Source organism: Silene latifolia, chromosome 9 (genome assembly GCF_048544455.1).
Source record: "Silene latifolia isolate original U9 population chromosome 9, ASM4854445v1, whole genome shotgun sequence".
Lineage (NCBI taxonomy): Eukaryota > Viridiplantae > Streptophyta > Magnoliopsida > Caryophyllales > Caryophyllaceae > Silene > Silene latifolia.
The window spans coordinates 57,425,158-57,445,946 of NC_133534.1; the positions used below are offsets into that span (position 1 = coordinate 57,425,158).

The 20,789-nt window shown below is 38.6% G+C and overlaps 2 protein-coding genes and 1 non-coding gene across 3 annotated transcripts; 2 read left to right on the forward strand and 1 right to left on the reverse strand.

Moving 5' to 3' along the window:
* The first annotated feature begins 1,517 nt into the window (after positions 1–1,517).
* Positions 1,518–4,061, forward strand: LOC141601074 (uncharacterized). The gene is made up of 5 exons (XM_074421337.1): positions 1,518–2,062; positions 2,279–2,364; positions 2,525–2,562; positions 2,655–3,132; positions 3,667–4,061. The coding sequence occupies exons 1-5, from the start codon at positions 1,518–1,520 to the stop codon at positions 4,059–4,061; spliced, it is 1,542 nt and encodes a 513-aa protein (XP_074277438.1).
* LOC141603821 (small nucleolar RNA R71) lies at positions 2,088–2,194 on the reverse strand. Its single transcript, XR_012525670.1, has one exon. It is a non-coding gene; the product is annotated as a small nucleolar RNA R71 (small nucleolar RNA).
* A 4-nt stretch (positions 4,062–4,065) lies between the features above and the next one.
* LOC141601075 (uncharacterized) lies at positions 4,066–19,274 on the forward strand. Its single transcript, XM_074421338.1, has 9 exons — positions 4,066–4,495; positions 4,541–4,697; positions 5,370–5,500; positions 5,618–5,749; positions 17,889–18,005; positions 18,124–18,233; positions 18,461–18,514; positions 18,618–18,859; positions 19,094–19,274. The coding sequence occupies exons 1-9, from the start codon at positions 4,066–4,068 to the stop codon at positions 19,272–19,274; spliced, it is 1,554 nt and encodes a 517-aa protein (XP_074277439.1).
* Positions 19,275–20,789: the final 1,515 nt, after the last annotated feature.

A 20,789-nucleotide genomic window follows, 5' to 3' on the forward strand; every position in this document is an offset into this window, starting at 1 on the left:
TATTCAGATCGGGTTAGTTTTGCCATGTCAAAAGGTGAGGGTACGTAAGAGCACTCTTTAGAACATGAGAGGCTTAAGGTGAAATTTTTAAACGAGCACCAAGACCTATACAAAGTCAGAACGGGGTTAGGAAAATGAGTAACAAGAATATTTGATGATGAAAGAAATAGCACTGATGCGTGCTTTATTTATGCACTTTTACTGCCATTTTAGCACGCATTTCTATGCTTTTTATGTAGCAAATAGCTACTATATCTCCAAGAATGGTTTACTTTGGGTTACTTTGCATTTTATGCAGGTTTGGACCAAAGAGGAGTGTAAACTAAGTCAAAACCTGTCCCCAGTGTTTCATTTTGGATATTGGAAAAGTTGAAGCTCGGAAGTTACTGCCTCAAGGTGCGTGAGTATGCAAGGAAGTACGTCGGAGGAAGTTGTGCTGTAGAAAAAGTCGATCGACTGTGCTGTTTAGTCGATCGACTGGTTTTCAGAACATGCCGTGTTTGTTGTGTTTTATTTTGTCCCGTTAGTTGTGTGACTAATAATTTTCCCTTATTATTATTATTATTATTATTATTATTATTATTATTATTATTATTATTATTATTATTTAAGGGGAACTCAGAACTTCATTAGGTTATCTTGAATTTTGCTAAAAACACTGTTACACGTTGCTTTTATTCGAGAATTCCGGATCTTAGACTTGTAATATTTCTTCTTTAATTCGGTTATCAATTCCCCTTTGTTCTACTTTAATTTCTCTTACTTTAATTCTTGTCCTTCTCTTTTATTGTTTTATATTTTATGTTTAATTGTTGTTCATATCCTACCGTCCTGTTTAGTTCTATCGTTATATTTATTATCGTTAACTTAATTATGCATAGCTAATTTTTCTATGCTGGGATTTAGGGGAACCACGGTTGTGTGTCGGTATTTTGTTAGGCTATTAGGTCTAGCGTATTTACCGCGTTTGAATTGTTAATCGTAGCACTTAATTGCGGTTTGATTAATTAAATGCATGTGATTAATTGACCATATTGTTTAACCTTGACCTGGATCGAGAGATTGGAAGGGGTAGAGACTTGCTACGAACAATAGAGTGCCTTAATTAGAGCGAAAGCAAATTAGTAGTATTCTAGGGCGAATAGCGGATCGGAAGGACCTTTTCACTACCCATCAGACCGTATTTATGCTGATCTTTGACCCTATTTTAGGCCGTTGTAGATCGTGGTGACAAGTCCTAGCTGTTTCTCTCTATATCTTTTAAACTCTTTCATTTTAATCTTTACATCTTGCCTTCATTACTCATAGTTTAGGTAAAATAAAACAAACAACCCCCAAATTGTTACTTAAACAGACTATAATTAGCAGATAGAACACAAAAGTGTCCCTGTGGATAGTATCCCGACTTCCTCTACTGCATTAGTTTAGGCCATTTGGTTTATCTTTTATAGGGGTGCGATTTAGCCTGTCAAAAGTTCCTTGAGACCGTTCTCATCTCTTTCTGTAGTGTTTTGTTTATGCCCAGGTCTCACAGGTCCGAGCTCGTACCCTTCGACTCTGAACCAGAAAAGACTTTCTGTGCTAGACGAAATTTTTGGAAGGAGATCCGTCAAGCAGAAGACTTGATTACGATTGACTCCGCCTACGTCGCTTTCATTGCGGAAAATCCATCTTTAGAGAAAGACACATCTACTTCTGCCCCTACTACGATCATAGCCACACTAGCAAGCTATTCAGAATCCACCCTTGCATCCATTCCTATGGGATTCAAGTTGCCAACCACCGATGATGGTACCTTTGAAATCCGTCCGTCCTATATTAACCTGGTAGAGCGAAACATGTTTGGAGGAGAAGCTATTGAGGATCCTGCCAAATATATGGAGAAGTTCGTTACATACTGTTGCTCAATCCCTTTGACTGCCGGGGTAACGCAGGACGAAGTAAAACAAGTTCTATTTCTTTTTTCTCTGCGAGATGGTGCTGCAGAGTGGTTGCGTGATTTAGACATGGAAACAAATGCTATTACTGACTGGAATACACTCGCTCTTGCATTCTACAAGAGGTATTTTCCACCACAAAAGACAAATGCTCTTTGAAGTGAAATCACGAGTTTTAAACAGGGCCCCACTGAAGACCTCAATGAGGCATGGGTTCGCTTCAAGAGATTATTCCGTTCCGTTCCTCATCACGGTTTCTAGATCTGGTTCTTATGCAATCAGTTTTACAACGGGCTTTACGACGATCATAAAGCATTAATTGACTCTTTTGCAAATGGGAGGTTTCAGAACAACACTACTGATGCCAGTGCTTGGAAATTGATTAATGAGATAGCTACTCACACTGCTGAGTATGGTAACCCCAGAGGTAATACAAGAGGGGGTAGTTCAGATGGAGTCGTTGCAACTCAGTTAGAGGCATTGACTGCTCAAATTTGCGAATTGAAGACATCCTAATATTTGGGAAACCAGCAGACGGTTCATGCCATGGTCCAACAGGACACACCTTGAATGATGTGGTATGGCAGGGCATAATGTAGCTGAATGTATGAGTACGATAGAACAGGTACATGCTTTTCAATCCTTCAAACAAGGTACACCATACTTAAATTTCTATAATGAGAGGACTAGGGAGCATCCGATTTTCTCCTACTGAAGCAAGAATGTTCTAAATCCTACTCCACCGCCGCCGCAAGGTCAGAATTTGTCATATATATTATCCCTCAAAATCGTGGAAATCAACCACAAGGTGGTTATCAGAGGCAAAATCAAGGAGGTCAACAGATGCAATTCCCTCAACAAACTCAAAATAATGACATGTCTGAAATTATGGCCATGCTACCACAACAGATAACGGCTTCACAGAATCAAGAGGCCCTAATTACTCAATTAATGGCAGATAATAAGATGTTGGACAATCAAATTTCCCAATTATCCGCTTCAAGTAGAGAACCGGGTACGTTACCATCTCAACCTGAAAAGCCGCATGACACTGCTAATGCGATACAGCTAAGAAGTGGTCTTACATACGATGGACCAGAGATGTCCCAGGTCAATGACGACCTCATAATTGAGGAATTAGATGTGGATACGGGAGGAAAGTTCACTGACGAAGATGCTGTAACGCCTGAAAAAAGTTGATCGACAGAAATTGATGGTCGATCGACTAAATCTGCAGTTGTGAATAACGAGGAAATTGGAAAAATTCGATCGACTGAGCTGGATAGTCGATCGACCGTTTCTGTTAGTCGATCGACTTTTTCAACTAACGGAACTGCTGATCCGTTACCCATTGATGATGGGACGCCTCTTAATACTGATAAGACGTCTAATTATGATAAAGGGAAGAGTAAAGCTGCTGACCCGCCAACTGTTATCAAGGTTCTTTTTCCGAGGCGCCTATAGAATACAAAGGTCGAGCAATAATTCGGTAAATTCTTGGAGTTCGTAAATCTTCAGGTAACTGTACCTTTTACCGAGCTAATTACCCAGGTACCCTCCTACGCTAAATTTATGAAAGATATTCTGACTCGTAAAAGGAGCTTTAACGAAGTGGAGACCATTGCTTTTACAGAATAGTGTAGTGCACTCCTACAAAGCAAGTCTCCACCCTAATTGAAGGATGCAGGTAGTTTTTCCATTCCTTGTACCATATGCATTCATTTAATAGATAAAGCTTTATGTGATTTGGGTGGCAGTGTCAGTGTCATGCCCTATTCGGTTTGCGAGAAACTGAATATAGGGCATCTTAAAGTTACCAACGTGACCCTACAGATGACTGACCGGACAGTTAAGCGACCTCTAGGTGTATTAGAGGATGCCCCTGTTAAGATAGGTAAATTTTTCATACCTGTTGATTTCATTGTGTTAGATATGGCTGAAGATACTCAGATTCCTATAATCTTGGGTAGACCATTTTTGCATATAGCATGGGCTATTATTGATGTCAAACAGGGACGCTTGACTCTCGAGGTAGGGGATGATAAGGTGATATTTAATTTGGCTAGCACGCTGGCTAGGCCTATATATAGAGGATATATGTTATGCTATAGACATTTTAGATGAATCTATGTTTGATTATTGGACGAGATCCCTTCTTAGGGACCCGTTAGAAGCTTTGATAGCTCTTGATGATTTTACAGAGGATGTACAGGTTGATTACAAGACGATGAAAGCTGCTTTAAAAGGTAAGGAGTTTACTATTGAGAAAGGTGAGACGGTAAATGCTATAATGGAAACCTCTTGTGCTGCTGAGGTAAAGATACCAGAGCATAAACCTCTTCCTTCTCACCTTAAATACATGTTCTTAGATGATTCCGAGCAATATCCTATTATTGTTAATGCTAAACTTGATGATAACCAACTTTCTCCTTTGTTGGTAGTTCTTAAGAAAAATAGGAAAACTTTAGGATACAGTTTGGCTGACCTTAAGGGCATGATTCCTGACATTTGTATGCACAGAATTGAGCTAAAGGAAGGACATAAGCCTTGCCATCAGGGTCAGTGAAAGTTGAATCTGAAGATGCAGGATATTGTTATGGCAGAAGTAATGAAGCTACTTGATGAAAGTATTATCTACACCGTTGGAAACTCCAAATGGGAAAGTCTGGTTCAGGTAGCCCCAAAGAAAGAAGGGACTACAGTGGTGAAAAATGAGAAAAATAAATCAATACCAATTAGATTAGTAACGGGTTGGCGGATGTGCATTGATTATAGACAATTAAATGCCGCCACAAAGAAAGATTACTTCCCCCTTCCTTTTATTGATCAGATGGTAGAGAGATTTGCCTCACATAAATTTTTCTGTTATTTAGATGGATGTTTAGGTTTCTTTCAGATCCCAATCCATCCTGACGATTAGGAAAAGACTACTTTTACTTGCCCGCATGGTGTTTTCGGTTATCGTAGAATGCCATTTGGATTGTGTAATGCCCCAGCTACCTTTCAAAGGTGCATGATAGGGATATTTTATGAGTATATAGAGTCAATTATAGAGGTATTTAAGGATGATTTCAGCGTATATAGTAATGGTTTTGATGATTGTTTGACCAACCTTGAGAAAGTTTTGTAGCGATGTATCGAGGTTAATTTAGTGCTGAATTGGAAGAAGTGCCATTTCATGGTTAACGAGGGTATTGTCCTTAGGAACTTAGTATCTGATAAGCGTATCCAGGTTGATAAAGCAAAGGTGCAAGTCATTGAGCAATTGCCTCCTCCCGTTAGTGATAAGGGAGTTAGGAGTTTCCTTGGTTATGCTGGTTTTTATCGCCGATTTATTAAGGACTTTTCTAAAATTGCTACACCACTTACACAATTGTTTCTTAAGGATGCCCCATTTAATTTTACTGATGACTGTCTTACTGCTTTTAATAGGTTAAAGCAGGCTTTGGTTATAGCACCGATTATTCAACCTCTAGACTGGGAGCTGCCTTTTGAGATCATGTGCGATGCTAGTGATTATGCAGTTGGCGCGATGCTAGGCCAGCGGAAATACAAAGCTTTGAGTGCTATTTACTATCCGAGCTGAACTCTGGATGAGGCTCAAGTGAAATATGCAACTACAGAGAAGGAGCTGTTTGTTGTGGTATACGCGCTGGATAAATTTACATCTTGTTTATTAGTTTCGAAAGTTACTGTATTTTCTGACCATGCAGCGCTAAGGTACCTATTTACTAAGAAAGAGGCCAAATCAAGATTATTGCAATGGATACTCCTTCTTCAGGAGTTTGATTTGGAGATTAAAAACAAGAAAGGTGCTGAGAATTTTGTAGCTGATCATTTAACGCGCCTACCATTGCAAGAAGGGGGGAGATGATACGTGAATTTTATATAGTCTTTTTAGCCTATTTATGCACGTATTTCTACGCTTTTATCGTTGCTTTATGCTACGAAATGCCCCGAATATGCTACTTTGGGTTATTTTGTCTTATTTGCAGGAATGGACCAGAAAGTAGTGAAATCAAGCCTTTTACCGTCCGTTTAGCATGCATTTGGAGGAAGAGTGAATTTGGAGCGGGAATGTAGCTATTTTGAGATGCGCAAAGAAGAAAGATAGCTAGGCGAGCAAAGGAAGAACTTCAAATTGCTAGTGCCTACTTTTGAGAGCGATATCTCGAGTTCTACAATTGATATTCAGGTGATTATAATTGGAGATGAAAGCTTGTCCTCTTAGCTTTCCAATGCCACCGGAATCACCCTGTTTGCCCAAGTAACAAAGAAATGGCAGCCGTTTGAAGTTCAGTGCGCAAAGCAGAAAACTGTTGCTGGAAAGTACTCGATCGAGTAGAATTTTGTTCGATCGAGTCCTTTTTCTACTCGATCGAGTAGTTGAATTTATTTATTTACTCGATCGAGTAGATTTTCTACTCGATCGAGTGGTTTAAGCTTTAGTTTACTCGATCAAGTGGTTTTAAATCACTCGATCGAGTGGTTTCTCTTACGGGCTTGGGCTTTTAGCTTAAATCCGTCATTAGGTTGAATAAAATCCTATTTTTCTTATAAATAGGAAGGGGAGACGTCATTTGTAACTCTCCCACACACAATACACTGTTACTTTGCTACTGTTACTTTCTTTCCGGATTTATTTCAGTAATTACTTCTTTCCCTTTCTTTTCTTCCTTAATTTATGTTTATGTTTATGTTTATTACTTCTTCTCTATTTCTTGTTCTTTCTTATTTAATTATGTCTAGCTAATTCCTTTAGTATGTTAGGACTAGGGAAACCGTGGTAGCAATATGTTAGGTTCGACATGATTAGACTAGTTTTGCGACAAGAAGTGTATTAAGCAATATAATTGTGATTAGGTTGAATGAATGCATGCAGGAGACCGATTAATTAGTTACCCCCGACCTGGATCGAAAGATTGGAAGGGAAGGCTTGCTTAATTACAATAGGTGATACCTAATTAGGGAGAAAGCTAAGTTAGGGAGACCCTAGGGCGATTAGAGACCGAAAGGGTATAATCGTAGGTTTAAGGACCGAAAGGTGACGACCTCGTTCTTCTTATCAATAATTTAATCGACTCAGTTGACCCGATAGTGTAGTTGCCACGGTGGACCGATTCCTAGCATATTTCTCTCCTTTATCTGATTTATCCCCGTTTTTCTTCATTATTTCTCTTGCCTTAATCTATTTAGTTTAGTCAAAACAATCAAAACCCCCAATTGTGACATTAGACAGACTGAAGTAGACAAGTGAATAGTGACCGCCTCCCTGTGGAGATCGACCCTACTTATCGCTAGCTTCTGTTAGTTATATTTAGGTATTTATTTTTGGTACAGAAACGACCGTATCAAATTTTGGCGCCGTTGCCGAGAAGGCAACTATTTTATTTGCTTGTTTATTTTTGTCTGTCTTTAGCCTCAAGGGACTAATTCCTTGAGGCAGTTCTCATCTTTTTCTTTAGTGTTGTTTTGATAGGTCCTACCTAGATAATTCTAGGTAAAAGATCGTCAAAGGGAAGGCTTGAGTACCTTTGATCTTGGCCATGGAGAGCAATGCAACGTCACTTGGGTTCATTCTATATGACGATTTTGCTGAAGATAATGGATACGGTAAATCTCCCCTATTCAAAGTCGAGTTGGATGCACTTGAGGCTGCGATTTACGGGCTGAAATCCACTGAGGAGGGTGACGAGGAGGCAGCTGAGTCGGTAATTGCTCCTAGCACGGAAGAGGTAATATCTTCCTTTGTCAATGATTCCGTCATTGAGAGCGACCAACCCGAGGTAGTAAACATAGTTTTATTATTGTTTGTTTAAATAGTACATTGCCTCATTTGACTTTCGCTTCGCATTCTGATGCTTTACCCTTACCCAGTTGGTCAATCAATTTAATGCCTTTTCACCGTCCTTATCATCACAAAATTGTTAATCTGAAATGGAGCCCTAGATTATCATTAATTGTTCCCGAGTTCCTTTATTTTGTGGACAAATTTAGGAGCTCTCATAGGAAATTTGTTAGACTTAAATGTTTATATACTTTTATTTCCTATGCTTGTATTCCACCGTGGTGCTACTTACATTTTTGTGTAGCACATGCGCAGATGTACGATCTCATGCTGTGCGCTTTGAGCTGTTTTGATTGTGACTGATTAGAGAGGCTCGAAGAAAAGAAGGTCGAGCTGGGACCTGTCTGAAACTAGCGCTACCCGGGAGGCAACCCGGAGATTTATTTTTAATTACATTGCATTTTATTTCAGTTTTAGTTGTAATAAATGGTCTTCGTACCATAGACTATATCAGTATGCTTGCTTTGTTAGTTTTGCGGGCTGTTTTTATTGCGTCTTTTGCAGGAATATACTAAGGATCACTCGATCGAGTACTTTTTGTACTCGATCGAGAGCTTTTGCTGCTGAAATTACTCGATCGAGTGATTATTTTACTCGATCGAGTACTTGCAAAAAAAAAAAAAAAAAGCTACTCGATCGACCACTATTCCTCTCGATCGAGCTGTTTTGGACGACCATTGCTTGGATTAGCTTCTTGCGACGATGTTCCGGGCTATTTAGCGACCTCCCACGTTGCTGGCTGGTTTGGGGAGGTCCCTTATTTGCGCAATCTTGTGAGCTTTCCGTATTTACTCTCTTTCTCTTTTAGTTTGCATTTCCTTTCCATGTTTTGGTACAATGGGGGCATTGTACGGTTTGGTTTGGGGAGGTTATGCATCCATATCTGTGTCTGCATCTTGTCTTTAATTGCATTTATATTATCACGTTTAATTTATGTATTGCATTGTTTTTTTTATTTACATATAAAATTTAATATCTCAAAAAAATTGAATAAATTGTTAAAAATTCAAAAATATTTCACATTTATTTTAGCATATAGGTTGAGTCAGAACGATGGATTCCAATGATGAAATTGCACTATTATTTGTCCTTTTGCTTAAGCCTTGCAATAAACTAATATCTTTAGCCTTGTCTTATTGCATATCTACGAGTTTATGTTGAATTTAGCTGAACGAATAGACTTGACCTGAAATTTTGGCAACCTACTTATAATTTCTAAGATTTAGAGCCTTATAAACTGGTGTCATTTGTGACCAGTTTCATGTAGGATTGTGAGTAGTTACTCCTTGCATAACATGTTCATTAATTTGCACGTATATGAAATTCAATTGCTTTTTTCCTTCATACAATCGGGTTAGTGGTTGGTGTCACTGATGCGGTCGTTTCTACACCAAAAATAAAATACCTAAGTACTACTAACAGAAGTCAGCGGCAAGTAGGGTCGATCTCCACAGGGAGGCGGTGTACTATCTATTTGTCTATTTATCTGTCTAAATGTCACTATTGGGGGTTGAATTGATTTTAACTAAACTACAAACTAAGGCAAGGGAAAAGAATTAACAGTAAGAGAAAGAAGTATGCTAAGAGTCGGTCCACCGTGGCAGCTATCAGATCTATTATATCAGGAATATTAAGGCGATTAGACTATTGATAAGAAGAGCTATGGTCGTCACCTTTCGGTCCTTAAACCGCCCTAGAGTGTAAACAGCTTAACTTTCGCCCTCACTGCAATACCCTATTGTAATTAAGCAAGCCTTCCCTTCCAATCTTTCGATCTAGGTCGGGGTTAACTAAATTTATGGTCTCCTGCATGCATTCATTCGACCGGATAACAATTAAATTGCCCAATACAATTCCTATCGCAAGACTAATCTATTTAATACAGTTAAGGCATCGCTACCACGGCTTCCCTAATCCTAACATACCAGGGGGATTTAGCTAGACATGGAATAAATAAGTACAATAAATAAATAGGGAGAGGGAATAATAAACATTAAAATAAAAAGAGAGAAAAGAGAGAAAAGAGAGAAGAAATTACTGAAATTAAGGATCCCGAAAATGAGAGCAAAAAAATGTGATAGCAATGATAGGGAAAGTAACGTGATCCCAGAATTATTGGATTCTTTGGATGATTACAAAGGACAACCCTTACTCCTATTTATAAGAAATTAGGAGTAAAGGTTAAACCTAATGACGGAATTTAGACTAAAAAGCCCAACCCGTAGCAAAGTACACTCGATCGAGTAGAGAAAGTACTCGATCGAGCAAACTCAGCCAGGAAACAGCTCGATCGACTAAGGAAACTGTTCGATCGAGTAAGGGCATAAAGAAACTGGTCGATCGACTTAGGCTAGAGCTCGATCGACTGATTATTCAACCTAAGCCACTCGATCGACTAGAATAGCACTTGATCGAGTGATAATTGACTTCAGCAGCCTACAATTTCGTTAATTTGACTTTGACTTGTCCTTTTAGCTCCCGAAACACCTTCACGCATCCCAAGACAGCAATATTTCCCGCTCCAAATTATCTCTTCCTCCAAATGCATGCAAAATGGACGGAATAGAGCATGGTTTCGCTACTTCCGCGATTATTCCTACAAAAAGGACAAAATACACCAAAGTAGCATATTCGGGGCATTTCGTAGCATAAAACCACGATAAAAGCATAGAAATACGCGCATAAAATAGGCTAAAAAGACTATATAAAATGCACGTATCAAATCTCCCCAAACCAAACCTTTACTCGTCCTCGAGTAAACTCAAAATGCAACTAAAGGAACGGAAAAAGATAACTCAGAGCTAGCTACAAATGCCCACTAAAGCCAATTTAATGCGAGCAAACTAACACTTATAGCAGACAGTCAAATGCAAACGAGTTATAGGATGTTTATAAATAAAGCTGAACCGTCGACCTTGCAAGACCTTTAATAATGGACTCTCACGGGTCACTCTTTCTCTCATGAAGCAAAGGGTAAGCATATATATGTATAAGAGAGAAAGAAAGATAGTCGCTCACCTAAACTACGACCCACATAAACATGCATGCAACTAATATGATAGACAATTCTAGCTACCGCACATACATTCCAACCAAACAAGGTCCTGTCACAGCCGAGGGCTTACAAAAATATGGTAAAGTGAGGCAATGGGTAAGAAAAGGCAAAACATTTATGGGAATGTGGAGGTATAGGTGATCAAGCTAGTACCTAAACAAAACCATATGAAACCAATCCATTTCCAACTCAATTATGAATTAAGCACAATGCCCTTCAATTGGCATAAAACTCACCAAACCAAACTGGACTAACTCCTCAAATGATATAAGTAAAACATAGGAGCAGAAACCGATCCTTTCAAACAACAACTTTTTTTTCGATTTTTTTCTTTTTCTATTTCTTTCTTTATTTTTCGGTTTCTTCTTCTTTTTTCCGAATTTTTTTTTCTTTTTCTTTTTTTTTCGAATTCCTTTTTTTTTCTTTTTTTCACGTCATTTTTTTTCTTTTTCCATCATCCTCCTTTTCTTCATAAAATACCAACTCCGATTCAATAGAATATGCGCCAAAATTTGATACAATGAAATATATACCGCAAAACAACAATCTAAACTAGCTTGACAAGGCAGGCTAAATTTGGATGTAGCTAAAGGGTCAACTGGCAAATTTGGCTAATGTGGAGTTAAATGGGTAAAAATGAAGGAAAGGGAAAATGTAAGCACCTCCCTGCATGTGACACCAACCACTAACCCGAATGTATGACAACGAAAAGCAATTGAATTTCATATACGTGCGAATTAATGATACATGATATGCAAGGAGTAACTACTCACAATCCTACATGAAACTGGTCATAAATGACACCAGTTTATAAGGCTCTAAATCTTAGAAATTATAAGTAGGTTGCCAAAATTTGAGTCCGATCTATATGTTCACTAAATTTAACATTAACTCGTAGATTATGCAAAAGACAATGCTAATAAGATAACAGTTCAATACAAGGCTTAAGCAAAAAGACAATCGCAGTGCAATATCATCATTGAAATCTACCGTTCCGACTCAACCTATATGCTAAAATAAACGTGAATATTTTTTTGAATTTTTAACAATTTTTTCAATTTTTATGGGATTTTTGAATTTTATGGAAATAAACAGCAATGCATACAGAAAATAAACGTGATAACTGAAATGCAGTAAAAACAATATGCAGACACAGATATGGATGCATAACCTCCCCAAACCAAACCGTACAATGCCCCCATTGTACCAAAACAAGGAAAGGAAATGCAAACTAAAGGAAGAAGAGAGAGTAAGAGCGGAAAACTCACAAAATGCGCGAATAAGGGGACCTCCCCAAACCGACCATGAAATGGGAGGTTGCTAAGGCCCGGAAAACCGTCTCAGGAAGCTAATCCAAGTCAAAAGCACTCGATATACGTCCAACAGTGGTCGATCGAGTGAGTGGGCATCCAAAACGGCTCGATCGAATGGTGCACCAGTCGATCAAGTAGTTTCCTTTTCGCAGCACTCGATCGAGTGGAATATCTGTTCGATCGAGAGGATCTCTCAGCTAAGGTGTTCGATCGAGTAGCGTGACTACTCGATCGATCGGTCCTCGATGAATTCTGCAAAGTGAAGTTAAAACAGCCCGCATACTAACAAAACAAGCTTTCGAGATAGTTTATGGTAAAGAACCCATTTATTACAACTGAAATTGAAATAAAAACAAAATAAAATCTCCGGGTTGCCTCCCGGGTAGCGCTAGCTTCATCAGTCCCAGCTCGACCTCCTTTTTCTTCGAGCCTTCTAATTAATCACGATCAAAACACTCAAAAGCGCAAAGCATCAAATCATACATCTGCGCATGTGCTACACAACAGCATAAGTAGCACCATAGTGGAATACAGAAATAGGAAATAAAATTATGTAAACACTTAAGTCTAACAAATTTCCTATGGGCGCTCCTAAATTTATCCACCAAATAAAGGAGCGCGGGAGCAATTGTCAATGATTTAGGGCTCCAAATTAGATTAACAATTTTAAAATGACAAGGATGGTGAGAAATTGCTAATTTATGCGTCCACATATGAGGGGGTATTGGTTTGAAAAAGGAAGCATGAATAAGACGAGGCAATTTACAAATAATAATAAAATTACCGTTTACTACCTCGGGTTGATCACTCTTAATGACGGAATCATAGATAAAAGAATTCATTACCTCTTCCGTGCTAGGAGTAATTACCGACTCAATTTTGTCCTTTTGTCGCCCTCCTGGAATCCGAATCCGCCCCGTAAATCTCGGCCTCAAGCGCATCCGGCTCGGCTTTGAATAAGGGAGACTCACCATAACCGTTGTCATCATCAAAGTCGTCATCTAAATCAAGCCCAAATGACGAATTACACTCCCAATGATTTAACAACCAGTCGATCGAGCGAGTTACTACTCGATCGACCAATCTCTTCCCGCAATTCACTCGATCGAGTGGCGAGAATCACTCGATCGAGAACTGTCCTCCTGAAATCCACTCGATCGAGCAGTGATATCACTCGATCGAGCAAGTTCTTTCGGAAAGTCACTCGATCGACCAATAATTGTCACTCGATCGAGTGATTCCTCTGTCTGTAGCGCTGAAATCTTCGCGTGGGGTAGTGAAATATGATAGGAACTCGTCGTCCGAGTCATAGAAGTCATCCTCATCATTGGGCAAAGACGGTTTCCTTAGGAGAAAAACCGCTCTCAAGAAGATAAACCTCTTCTTCTTGCATCTCGCCTTTTAACCGAGCTATTTGTGACTCAGATTCGGGATTCGAGCGTCCATATATCTATCACTCTCTTGCATTTGTGATACAAGCATTCTCATCAAATATATCACTCCGCGATCTCTTCTCTCTCCATCTCACCGCTAATTGAGCAACTGCAGACTCGAGCTCATCAAATCGCGAGACATATTCTTGCACTTGGAATGCAAGTTCCTCCATCAAGAATTTCAGCTCTCCGCAAAGTCTTCTTCTTGTATATCGGGGAATCTTGTTGCGGTGGCCATTGATAGGGCGGATGTGGCGGCACAACTACGGCTGCATTGTGCTCAGCAGAACCACATCTCCGTCAGTAAATCACCGTCTGTTCCATAAAATGGGACATCGGTGGTGGGTCAAAGGTACTCAAGCCTTCCTTTGATCTGTCTTTCACCTAGAACTGTCTAGGTAGTACTGTAAGGCCTATCAAAACAAAGACTAAACAAAAGATTAAAAAACAGCCTCAAGGGAAAAATCCCCGAGGCTAAAACAGATAAAATTAAACAAATAAATAAATAGATTGCCTCCCCGGCAACGGCGCCAAAATTTGATGCGGTCGTTTCTACACCAAAAATAAATACCTAAGTACTACTAACAGAAGTCAGCGGTAAGTAGGGTCGATCTCCACAGGGAGGCGGTGTACTATCTATTTGTCTATTTATCTGTCTAAATGTCACTATTGGGGGTTGAATTGATTTTAACTAAACTACAAACTAAGGCAAGGGAAAAGAATTAACAAAGAAGAGAAAGAAGTATGCTAAGAGTCGGTCCACCGTGGCAGCTATCGATCTATTATATCGGGAATATTAAGGCGATTAGACTATTGATAAGAAGAGCTATGGTCGTCACCTTTCGGTCCTTAAACCGCCCTAGAGTGTAAAATGACTTAACTTTCGCCCTCACCGCAATACCCTATTGTAATTAAGCAAGCCTTCCCTTCCAATCTTTCGATCTAGGTCGGGGTTAACTAAATTTATGGTCTCCTGCATGCATTCATTCGACCGGATAACAATTAAATTGCCCAATACAATTCCTATCGCAAGACTAATCTATTTAATACAGTTAAGGCATCGCTACCACGGCTTCCCTAATCCTAACATACCAGGGGGATTTAGCTAGACATGGAATAAATAAGTACAATAAATAAATAGGGAGAGGGAATAATAAACATTAAAATAAAAAGAGAGAAAAGAGAGAAAAGAGAGAAGAAATTACTGAAATTAAGGATCCGAAAATGAGAGCAAAAAATGTGAGAGCAATGATAGGGAAAGTAACGTGATCCCAGAATTATTGGATTACTGGATGATTACAAAGGACAACCCTTACTCCTATTTATAAGAAATTAGGAGTAAAGGTTAAACCTAATGACGGAATTTAGACTAAAAAGCCCAACCCGTAGCAAAGTACACTCGATCGAGTAGAGAAAGTACTCGATCGAGCAAACTCAACAGAGAAACATTTCGATCGACTAAGGAAACTGTTCGATCGAGTAAGGGCATAAAGAAACTGGTCGATCGACTTAGGCTAGAGCTCGATCGATCGATTATTCAACCTAAGCCACTCGATCGACTAGAATAGCACTTGATCGAGTGATAATTGACTTCAATGACTACAATTCTCGTTAATTTGACTTTGACTTGTCCTTTTAGCTCCCGAAACACCTTCACGCATCCCAAGACAGCAATATTTCCCGCTCCAAATTATCTCTTCCTCCAAATGCATGCAAAATGGACGGAATAGAGCATGGTTTCGCTACTTCCGCGATTATTCCTACAAAAAGGACAAAATACACCAAAGTAGCATATTCGGGGCATTTCGTAGCATAAAACCACGATAAAAGCATAGAAATACGCGCATAAAATAGGCTAAAAAGACTATATAAAATGCACGTATCAGTCACATGCAGGGAGGTGCTTACAATTTTCCCTTTCTTTCATTTTTACCCATTTAACTCCACATTAGCCAAATTTGCCTATTGACCCTTAACTACATCCCAAATTTAGCCTGCCTTGTCAAGCTAGTCAGTGTATGTTTTGGGTATATTGTTTATCGTGCCGAGTTTGGTTTGTATCCTCTGATTTGGAGTTGGTAATTTATGAAGAAAAGGAGGTTGATGAAAAGGAAAAAAAAAAACGTGAAAAAGAAAAAAAAAGAATCGAAAAAAAAGGAAGAAAAGAAACCGTGATTTAGAAAGAAAAGAAAAAAAAGGAGTTTGTTTGATGAGACGATTTCACTCCTATGCTTTATTTACATTTATTGAGGAGTATTTTCAATTCGATTTGGTGAGTTTTATGCCAAATGAAGGGCATGTGCTTAATTCATAATTGAGTTGGAAATGAATTTTGTTATATGGTTCTGTTTAGGTACTAGCTTGATCACCTATACCTCCACATTCCCATAAATGTTTTGCCTTTTCTTACCCAATGCCTCACTTTACCATATTTTTGTAAGCCCTCGGCTGTGACAGGACCTTGTTTGGTTGGAATGTGTGTACGGTAACTAGAATTGTCTATCATATTAGTTGCATGCATGTTTATGTGGGTCGTAGTCTAGGTGAGCGACTATTTTTTTTCTCTCTTACATATATATGTTCACCCTTTGCTTCATGAGAGAAGAGTGACCCGTGAGAGTCCATTATTAAAAGGTCTTGTAAGGTCGACGGTTCAGCTTTATTATAAACATCTTATAACTCGTTTGCATTTGACTGTTTGCTATAAGTGTTAGTTGCTTGCATTAAATTGGTTTAAGTGGGCATTTGTAGCTAGCACTGAGTTATCTTTTCCATTCCATTAGTTTGCCTTTAGTTTACTCGAGGACGAGTAATGGTTTGGTTTGGGGAGATTTGATACGTGCATTTTATATAGTCTTTTTAGCCTATTTATGCACGTATTTCTACGCTTTTATCGTAGCTTTATGCTACGAAATGCCCCGAATATGCTACTTTGGGTTATTTTGTCTTATTTGCAGGAATGGACTAGAAAGTAGTGAAATCAAGCCTTTTACCATCCGTTTAGCATGCATTTGGAGGAAGAGTGAATTTGGAGCGGGAATGTAGCTATTTTGAGATGCGCAAAGAAGAAAGATAGCTAGGCGAGAAAGGAAGATCTTCAAATTGCTAGTGCCTACTTTTGAGAGACATATCTCGAGTTCAACAACTGATATTCAGATGATTCGAATTGGAGATGAAAGCTTGTCCTCTTAGATTTCCAACGCCACCCAAAGCACCTTGTTTGCCCAAGTAACAAAGAAATGGCAGCCGTTTGAAGTTCAGTGCGCAAAGCAGGAAACTGTTGCTGGAAAGTACTCGATCGAGTAGAATTTTGTTCGATCGAGTCATTTTTCTACTCGATCGAGTAGTTGCATTTATTGATTTACTCGATCGAGTATATTTTCTACTCGATCGAGTGGTTTAAGCTTTAGTTTACTCGATCGAGTGGTTTTAAATCACTCGATCGAGTGGTTTCTCTTACGGGCTTGGGCTTTTCGCTTAAATCCGTTATTAGGTTGAATAAAATCCTATTTTTCTTATAAATAGGAAGGGGAGACGTCATTTGTAACTCTCCCACACACAATACACTGTTACTTTGCTACTTTTACTTTCTTTCCGGATTTATTTCAGTAATTACTTCTTTCCCTTTCTTTTCCTCCTTAATTTATGTTTATGTTTATGTTTATTACTTCTTCTCTATTTCTTGTTCTTTCTTATTTAATTATGTCTAGCTAATTCCTTTAATATGTTAGGACTAGGAAAACCGTGGTAGCAATATGTTAGGTTCGACATGATTAGACTAGTTTTGCGACAAGAATTGTATTAAGCAATATAATTGTGATTAGGTTGAATGAATGCATGCAGGAGACCGATTAATTAGTTACCCCCGACCTGGATCGAAAGATTGGAAGGGAAGGCTTGCTTAATTACAATAGGTGATACCTAATTAGGGCGAAAGCTAAGTTAGGGAGACCCTAGGGCGATTAGAGACCGAAAGGGTATAATCGTAGGTTTAAGGACCGAAAGGTGATGACCTCGCTCTTCTTATCAATAATTTAATCGACTCAGTTGACCCGATAGTGTAGTTGCCACGGTGGACCGATTCCTAGCATATTTCTCTCCTTTATCTGATTTACCCCCGTTTTTATTCATTATTTTCTCTTGCCTTAATCTATTTAGTTTAGTCAAAACAATCAAAACCCCCAATTGTGACATTAGACAGACCGAAGTAGACAAGTGAATAGTGACCGCCTCCCTGTGGAGATCGACCCTACTTATCGCTAGCTTCTGTTAGTTATATTTAGGTATTTATTTTTGGTACAGAAACGACCGTATCAGGAGATTATTTACCTAATCATGACTCTTTCCCTGATGATATTTTGTTGGCTATTTCTAGTGCTGAAACTCCTTGGTATGCTGATTATGCCAATTTTATTGTAGGTAATTTATTGCCTCATGACTTGTCATATCAGTAGAGGAAGCGGTTCCTTCATGACGTGAAGCAGTACTTCCGGGATGATCCTTATCTGTTTAAGGAATGTGCTGATGGTCTTTACAGACTGTGTATACCGCAGTGGGAGGCTAAAGATATCCTTGAGGCATGCCATTCCTCCTCCTATGGTGGTCACCACGGTCCCTCTAGAACCATGGTTAAGGTACTTTAATCTGGTTTTTATTGGCCATCCATGTTTAAAGATGCTAAAGATTTTGTTGAAGCTTGTGATGCATGTCAACGGACGGGAAATATTTCTAGAAGACAGGAGATGCCTCAAGTTCTCATTTTAGAGGTTGGGGTTTTCGATGTCTGGGGCATCGACTACCAAGGACTATTCCCGTCTAAAAAAGGCAACATGTATATTCTAGTAGCTGTTGATTACGTGTCCAAGTGGGTATAGGTCATTGCTTCGGTCCATTGTGATGCAAAGACTGTTATCCGACTTTTCAAAAAGGTAATATTCCCTCGCTTTGGTGTCCCTCGAGTTGTCATCGGTGATGGAGGTATGCATTTTAAAGAAAAACAACTTACTGATCGTCTGTCCAAATATGGTGTAGAACATCGTAGAGGTTTGGGGGTATCATCCTCAAACTAGTGGCCAGGTGGAAGTTTCCAATCGGGAACTTAAAGAAATTTTAGGTAAAGTTGTGTCTAAATCACGCAAAGATTGGAGCATGAAATTGGATGATAATTTATGGGCATATAGGACTGCATTTAAGACACTGATTGGTGCATCACTGTATCGTTTAGTCTATAGTAAGTCTTGTTATTTGCCTGTGGAGTTAGAGCATAAAGCATGGTAGGCAATTTGTGAACTTAATTTTGATTCTAAACTGTGTGGTGAGAAACGTTTGTTGCAGTTAGATGAGCTAGAGTAATTTAGGCTGAATGCCTATGACAGTACCCGTATCTATAAGGACAAGACCAAGAGATGGCATGACAAGCGAATCATACCGCGCGAGTTTCAGGTTGGGGAGAAGGTGCTACTGTTCAATGTCTGACTTCGTCTATTCCTTGGTAAGCGGAATTCCAGGTGGAGTGGCCTTTATACGGTAACGTCTGTTTCTAAATTTGAGTTAGTTGAGCTAGAAAACTCTGCGGGAGCCAGGTTTAAGGTAAATGGTCACCAAGTAAAGCATTACTATGAGACCAATAACTTTGTTGGAGTGGTCGAGTTGCTATACTTCGACCCTATTTTTGAGCCTGAGAATTGAGGTAACAATGGTCGAGCGGGACCTTAAAAACCAGCGCTGACCGGGTGGCAACCTGGATTGTATACATTTTGTAATTTAGTTTATGAACTCTTTAATTAGTGTGTGCTTTCTTTAATTGCTTTTTAGTTTAGGATTTGTCACCGTGTCCTTTTGAAATATTTGTGTGCGTATTCTGCCTTTTTGTTGGAAATTGTGTGCGGATTTTCAGATATTATTTCAAGGCGGTCAAATTTACGACATTCACCCACGAAAAGGAGGAATTTACGTTGCGTGCATATAGAGAAAAAGTCGATCGACTGGAAATATTAGTCGATCGACCAAATTTAAATGTGTAGATTATAGGAAAAAGTCGATCGATTGGAGTTTTTGGTCGATCGACCAAATTACAAAAGTGTATTTTCTGGAAAAGTCGATCGACTAAAGTAATCGGTCGATCGACTAAAATTAAACCTGCAGCCTGTTTTAAACATCGAAAGGGAGTCTTTCTTATTACTTCACTAGATTTTGTGCCCGTGCTTGCACGGGTTACAATATTGACTCACCTCTAATTGTTATGGAACTTTTAATACTATTTTAAACAGTGGTCACAATTACGAAATAATTACATGGAAAACAATATAATAACTATTCATCATACTTTTAAGCATTATTATATTGGAAAACTAATAACTATTTAGTTTTAAGTAACTATTGCGTTTAAAACTAAGTAAAATGGATTTTGCGAGAAATTTTATTCCATAAAGTTTTTAATATTAATTAGTCTTTTTATAATACTATCTCATAGTACTATTATTATATTATATACTCCCTCCATTCCCCTTTCTGATATTAGTTAGGAAATTTTTGATATATTGTTTTTCTTACCTCTTAGTTTTAGGTTAATAATTTTTTGTAATATATCGGTATTGTGTAAGGCTAATGATTTTAGCATAGGCTTGACATGACCATCCTAAATAACTCGATAACAACACACTTGACTGCATCTCACCTGATCCAAACTCTTAAAAATTCTAAATGTCCTGATCCAACTTGACCTGACATGCGCCCGACTCGACTGAACTCGTTTGCTAGGTTTACTTGTAGGCATGAGTACTTGCATGAATACGGAAGTTCGACGTCAAAAGTTACCATTAATTAATAATGGTGGAATTCTGGATAAAAGAACACGTATAAGAAAGGTTGACTACTTATGGGCATGAGTTTTTAACATTAAAGCATCTAATTTGGGTGCTAAATTTGTCGAACAAATATAACATTCTAAAAGAGCAAAAACACCTTAAATCAAAACAACATTGAAAAACCGCTAAGAACATAGATAAATATCATTACTATAATAATTGATAAATAAATGCTGCCAACAACGATAACAAAGAAATAATGAATCCGAGACTGACTTCATAATTGATCTGAGTGGTGTTACTCATCAGGTGTTATGTCCCGAAATTGATAAAAGAGAACCTATGGTTTCAATAACATAATATAGTACAAAGTATGTTGGCTAATATAATGAGTTCA

What these genes read in the sequence shown, in the direction of transcription:
- LOC141601075 (XM_074421338.1), top strand. Translation starts at nt 4,066, where the DNA reads ATGTTTGATTATTGGACGAGATCCCTTCTTAGGGACCCGTTAGAAGCT. An exon ending in GGTTAAGGTACTTTAATCTG is followed by an intron (nt 18,234 to 18,460) that starts GTTTTTATTGGC and finishes AAGTGGGTATAG; the next exon opens with GTCATTGCTTCGGTCCATTG. An exon ending in TTATCCGACTTTTCAAAAAG is followed by an intron (nt 18,515 to 18,617) that starts GTAATATTCCCT and finishes AATATGGTGTAG; the next exon opens with AACATCGTAGAGGTTTGGGG.
- LOC141601074 (XM_074421337.1), top strand. Translation starts at nt 1,518, where the DNA reads ATGCCCAGGTCTCACAGGTCCGAGCTCGTACCCTTCGACTCTGAACCA. An exon ending in GTATGAGTACGATAGAACAG is followed by an intron (nt 2,563 to 2,654) that starts GTACATGCTTTT and finishes CTCCTACTGAAG; the next exon opens with CAAGAATGTTCTAAATCCTA. An exon ending in TGCTGTAACGCCTGAAAAAA is followed by an intron (nt 3,133 to 3,666) that starts GTTGATCGACAG and finishes TTCATTTAATAG; the next exon opens with ATAAAGCTTTATGTGATTTG.